Source organism: Panicum hallii, chromosome 3 (genome assembly GCF_002211085.1).
Source record: "Panicum hallii strain FIL2 chromosome 3, PHallii_v3.1, whole genome shotgun sequence".
NCBI classification, from domain to species: Eukaryota; Viridiplantae; Streptophyta; class Magnoliopsida; order Poales; family Poaceae; genus Panicum; species Panicum hallii.
This window is the reverse complement of record NC_038044.1, coordinates 17,729,803-17,735,845: the sequence shown is the minus strand read 5'-3', so window position 1 is coordinate 17,735,845 and position 6,043 is coordinate 17,729,803. Positions and strand designations below refer to the sequence as shown.

The following is a 6,043-nucleotide window of genomic DNA, read 5'->3' as shown; positions in this document are numbered from 1 at the left end:
ATACTAAGTTAACCTCATCGTTATAATAGAGCTGACCTAGGTGTCAATCTCGGCTGGCTTCACCCCCGACTCTAGCTATTGAAAAAACAACTCTTAGTAAAGGCCCCTTTTGGAATGCTAGAGCATTTCCCATTTTGCAATTATTTCACATAAAATTATAGCCTCTAAATTCATCCTCATTATCTTTTTTTGCGGGTACATCCCTATTATCTATGCAATAGGTATTTTCCCTCTAAAAGAAGGAACGTCACTTTCATACACGTGCAGTTTATTTTTACAAAACACAGGGTGTCATGTGGAAGAACACTGAGCCTGGAGAACCCGGGCCCCTCTCGAGTCTTGTCCGGCCCCCCGTTGCCAGCTTGTATCTCGTAATATCTTACTAGTCATTTTTTCGTTCAAAAAGAAAAGCTTTCGTTTTACACCTCACCTCCCCGTTCCCCGTTGCTTTCCTCTCCTCTGCAGCTCTGCTCGGCCTCGCCGCTTCCCCTCCCCCCCCTGCCTCAACGATTCTTCCGCTTTCCCTTTTTCAAATCGCCCTTTCCTCGTGCGCGTGTCGACTCCGTCATCCTCGCCGCCGGGTTGGGGGGACGCCGCCTCGGATGAGGCCGCGCTGACCGGAGCTGGACCACTCGCCCAACCATGGCGCGGCCGCAGCGAGTGTACGAGGCCTGGAAAGGGAACAATGTAAAGATCCTGCCTTCTCTTTCCTCTGCTCCTCCTATGGCTTCGTGGACTGGGAATCCGGGCTGAGTCTGTCCGGTTCTTTCTTGGGGAATTCCGCTTCTTGCTGTATCGTTTGGTAGACCTGCTTGTCTGTCTGTACTGTGTCAGAATGCGGTCTACTGTTCCCGGCGCTTCCAGGCAGGAACAGTGGATTGCTTTGGATGCGTTGGTTGTGTTGCTATCATGTTATCTGCTGCGTGTTGTGTGTCTCTGTGTGTGCGGAAGCGTCAATGTGCGGTGTTCCTGCATTCTGACGTGGTTCGCTCGCTGTCTGCAGAAATTCCTCTTTGGTGGGAGGCTCATATTCGGACCTGACGCCAAGTCCCTGATCCTGTCTGTTTCGCTCATCGTGGTCCCGGTCTTGGTATTCTGCGCGTTTGTTGCTCGGCATCTCCGACACCATTTCCCGGACTACAATGCGGGATATGCGATTCCTGCGGTAGCGTTAGTGTTTATGATCTATGTGAGTTCTCTGTGCTGATTCCTTTTCCTGCTGGTACTAATCAACGAGCATTTGGGGGTATGCACTCCACTGAGCACGGAACATTGGTTTTCTTCTGTGTACGTTTGCAGGTGCTTGTGCTCCTCTTGATTACCTCAGCTCAGGATCCTGGGATCGTGCCTCGCGCGGCGCACCCACCGGAGGAAGAGTTTTCGTATGGGAATGCATTGTCTGGGGGCACGCCTGGGAGGCTGCAGTTCCCCCGTGTAAAGGAAGTAATGGTTAATGGGATGCTTGTGAAAGTGAAGTATTGCGACACCTGCATGATTTACCGGCCACCTCGGTGCTCACACTGTTCAATATGCAACAATTGTGTGGAGCGCTTTGACCATCATTGCCCCTGGGTTGGACAATGCATTGGACAGGTAAATAATCTTATTTTTCAACTAAAGCTATCGTAATTCTCATGATTTTGTACTTTAGCAAATATGAGAGAACTCCAAACATGCTAATTTTGTATCTCTGCATGTAACTTTCATATCTTAATTATTGGAATGACTACATTCCAGAAGACGAGTTGCACAAGATTTTTTGGCCCTCTGATTATTTCCTATGAATTCATTTGCTTCATACTGGTATAAGGTGTGTTGCTAGTCAACCTGCTTTTGGTTAAGGTGACTTCAATTATATTATAGCACAAAAAAGTATGGAGCAAAACGTGTGAATTCAAAAGGTTTGGTTTTGTGTAAGCATGGTATCAAAGTACTTGAGGGATTTTGGAGTAGCCTTATATGAGTTTTTCTGTGTGGATTTCGTTTGGTGTTGGATTGTGTGACAAACCCATAAATTCGAGTCTGGTTAACTAATGTTATATCCACCCCAATATTTGCTCTTGTTTGTTTAATCTTAGTAGTTCTGTAGTAGATCATCAATGCTTGTGGTGTGTTCCTTTGAATTTGTCAGTTCTAAATTTATCTGGCACAATGCCTCTAGTCTTGTAGTGCATTTGTCTTTTACATCTGGATTGGACAATCACAATGAAATTGTGCGATGTGGTCCTCTCTGATGTCTTCTTTTGAGCTCATCTGAAGTCTAATAAGATGGGTTAAGAAATAACAATCATATCGTAGCAAGATTTTTAATGGCTGGCACCACTTTACATGGTCAATACAATTCTTGTTGTTACCTATTTAATATACCTAACTGTTGTATTTCCTTGTTATAAGCGCCATACGCTTTGTCATTACAAGCCTAAATCCCACTTGGTGCGAACGGGTGCCTAGCCGGATTGGTTAGGTGGCCTCAGTAGCACTCCTCAGGTCCTGGGTTCGACTCCCGGTGGGAGCGAATTTCAGGCTGGGGTTAAAAAAAATTCCCACGCCTGCCGCCACACCAAAGCACGAAAGGAAGGTCCCGGCCCGCACTCACACGGGTAACGGCGCCCATGTGTGAGGGTTTCTTCCCCCCGCAGGCTGAGTTTTTTTTTTAATCCCACTTGGTGGGCATGTAACATGCTTCTGTACTTATGTTGTATGCTTGGTGGACATGTAACATGTTTCTGTACTTATTGTTGTAGGCTCAATATAGGCACATGATTATGTTTTCATTAGGTGGAATGTGACCTTATTCCATCCTGACCAATTTATCAAATGTGCATAACTGGCAGTAAATCCTAGGAGTGGAAATATGAGTGCTCAATTCTCTTGCTAATGATCTTGTGGCACTAATATAATGTGCATGATATTAGTGCTCCATGATAGTTTGTATAAATCATGCACTGGCAAAACAACTGTTCGATTCTGTAATCCCACTAAAATCCCCTCCATCACAATATCAGCTACTGGAAACATTTAGTTCAAAGTGACAGGTGCTCAGAACTTTTATATGTTGAAAGAATGATTCCTTACAATCTCTTGGAAATTTTGCTTTAGTTTCTCTTTTGTTGCCTTCTTTTAACCTGATCTTTATTGGCTCACTTTTACATTGTGCAGCGCAATTACCGGTACTTTTTCATGTTTGTTTCTTCCTCGACTCTTCTCTGCATTTATGTATTTGCAATGTCAGCCTTGTACATCAAGTTTCTCATGGACGAGGGCTATCCAACAGTATGGAAGGCTTTCAAACACTCTCCAGCCTCTTTGGGGCTTTTGATATATTGTTTCATTGCTCTCTGGTTTGTTGGTGGACTTACTGGATTTCATCTGTACCTCATTAGCACCAACCAGGTTAGTTTCTTGATACAAGATTGAGCAATTCATTTCTTTCTTTTTGCTTGACCAAGGATTAGTTTCTTTTAAAATATATATTTGGCTACTAAAATGCTAGCCAGAAGTGTTGGTACATGCTCATGATAATAATGAAAAAGTGAGATCTTTTATGTTGGACAACCAACTAGCTTCACTGCAGCTATTATTTCTGTGGTGGATCCATGGAGAATAGAAAATCTTATAGTTTTATGAATTTATGTAACAAAATTGTAGGGATACTTGGTGTTATTTAGGTTTGACCATTTGATGTTTAGAAACTAAATAGTCCCAGTAATGGTTAAGAAAACCAGAAGGTCAGCTACCTACTACTTGTGATTATATTCTATTATGTAGGATTTTAGGTTACTAGTTTATATCTATAGCAAGCATTTTATCATCTGTGCAACCATTGATAATAGTTGTACAATGAATGAAGCAATGCTGCAGTATCTGTTCTGATGCTTTCATTTTGCAGACCACATACGAGAATTTTCGATACAGATCAGACAGCCGGCCTAATATCTATAATCAAGGATGTCTGAGTAACTTCCTAGAAGTCTTCTGTAGCAAGACAAAACCTTCTAAACACAAGTTCAGGGCCTATGCACAAGAGGAAGTGCGACCTCCCACAGTTAGCTTTGGTAGGGAGGTCGAAGAGGAACCAGTTGGTGGTCCTCGGTCGAAAGTTGAAGATGATCTTGAAATTGGTAGTGATCTTTTGAAGATCTCTCAGCGGCGAAACTATGAGGATGTTGATGTAGAAATGGGAGGCCGTCGCAGCAACGATGTGGAAGGAGTAGCCAGTGCCAAACTTGTGACAGGTTCAGAATCATATATTCCTGCAGTTGGGAGTGATGTACGGGTACGACACTCAAGCTGGGATCGGCGAAGTGGGAACTGGGACATGTCATCAGATGTACTTACAAGAAGCGCATCAGATGTGATTGAACGTAGTGTGTTTGCCACGGAGGCTGCACATCCATCTCAAGCAGAAACTCACTAGTGAAATATTTGTGCATTCAGAAAATGTATGGACGATTTAGACGGCAAGGCCGTTTAACTCATGGTTGCACACCCAGACAACAAGGAAGAAAACGCCCGTCATGCATTTTGACTTTGACTGCCTTGATTGGTTTTTTTTCCCGATCCTTGTCATGTAAGAGAAATTTAGTCAAAGAATTAGCCCCATTGGTGTCATATTTTCGCGTGTTTGTGCCACAGCCTCATCTGACATTTTATGGTGCATAGTCCTGTCTGTAAATTGCAAATGCAAGATTCTCTTCCAACGGTAATTCTTCTTCAGCTATTTCTTTGAGAATGCTTAATCTGCATCTCACCTAGCCTATGTCATCATCTTGCACCTCACATCTTCTGAAGAGTACGGGTGCCAGATTGCTCTAAACTGCCCCAGGATTTACGTTCAGTTATGTCTCCTAAACCGCGTGACGCCCCGGGGTTGAATTCCAGGTCCATCATTCAAGGAGTCCAACGAATCCAACAACAAGCGGCCCATCATCTCTTTGTTTGCAAGCATGACAAACTCTTTGTTGGCTTCTTGAATTGACTCTCGGAACGTTGACGCTTGCTTTGTTTCTAGTGGGAACCCATCCAGATTCCTGAAGAGCATCTCTGCTGTTTTTTTTCTGGTTTCTGACTACCGCGACGAACTTACCGGAGGACCGGAGCCAGAAGAGCTCGCCGGTCGCCAGTCGCCGGTCCATGGCTGGGACTGGAGCATTGGGGGCCGTTAAGGATGCTTGGCTGTTGCAACGGTTGTTTTCGTTGAATTCATTCATGTGCGGCTGAAAGAATAATTGAGACCGAAAGCTTGTTGTCCTTTTAATCATTTGGAGACCAGTTGCGGTATGTTCTGAAACTCTGAAAGTGACTCCCACTAGCTGACTTTGCAGTTGATTCTGAACCACGGGCAGGCCGAGTCCACTGGAGAGTGGAGTGGTAAGGACAGTCGGTTCACTGTCGCACTGATTTTGTTGACTGCATTGGTGTGACATCTTTCAGCATTATTATGGGTCATCTTTCAGCATTGTTATGCATGCCATCTGTGCGTGCTGTTCCCTGAGACTTCATTTCTACAAGCTTGGCGACACCAACCTTATTACCTCACCATACGGGCATAAAAGTGCATTCCATCTCGCGCTGAAAACTCTTAGGTTCCCAACTGATCAGTGTTTGCTGTCCTGTTCCGGTCTTCCGCTAGCTTCAAGTTTCAGCTGCAATAATCTTCAGGCAGTTTATTTTAAAAAAAAACTTCAGGCAGCGACCAGCGAGGCTGCCACACTCCTTTTCACTGTTCTTGACGCGTCTTTGAACCATCCTGACCGGCCGAAACTTATTATTCCTGGCAGTGATGATTCCATGAAAGCTACCTCGAGTGGCCAGGACCTAGCTCACCGCACCTGCTACCAGTACCGCCCCGCCCATCATCCGCTGTCGATCTCTCTCGGATAAATTCCGTGGGACTCCCACATCGGAGTACACAAATCCTAGCGGTCTCCACATGAGATTGGCAGGGCCCCAGAAAACACCGGCAGCAGCAAAGGAGGAAAAGAAAGAGGCGGCCGGTTTTGACCGGACGGCTCTTTTGTTCCGTCTCGCAGTGTACTCGTGC

At 44.9% G+C, this 6,043-nt stretch overlaps 1 protein-coding gene across 1 annotated transcript; it reads left to right on the top strand.

Moving 5' to 3' along the window:
• Nucleotides 1-424: 424 nt before the first annotated feature.
• LOC112883803 (protein S-acyltransferase 8-like) lies at nt 425-4,754 on the top strand. The gene is made up of 5 exons (XM_025949035.1): nt 425-687; nt 1,004-1,189; nt 1,300-1,593; nt 3,160-3,393; nt 3,890-4,754. The coding sequence occupies exons 1-5, from the start codon at nt 643-645 to the stop codon at nt 4,415-4,417; spliced, it is 1,287 nt and encodes a 428-aa protein (XP_025804820.1). The 5' UTR covers nt 425-642; the 3' UTR covers nt 4,418-4,754.
• Nucleotides 4,755-6,043: the final 1,289 nt, after the last annotated feature.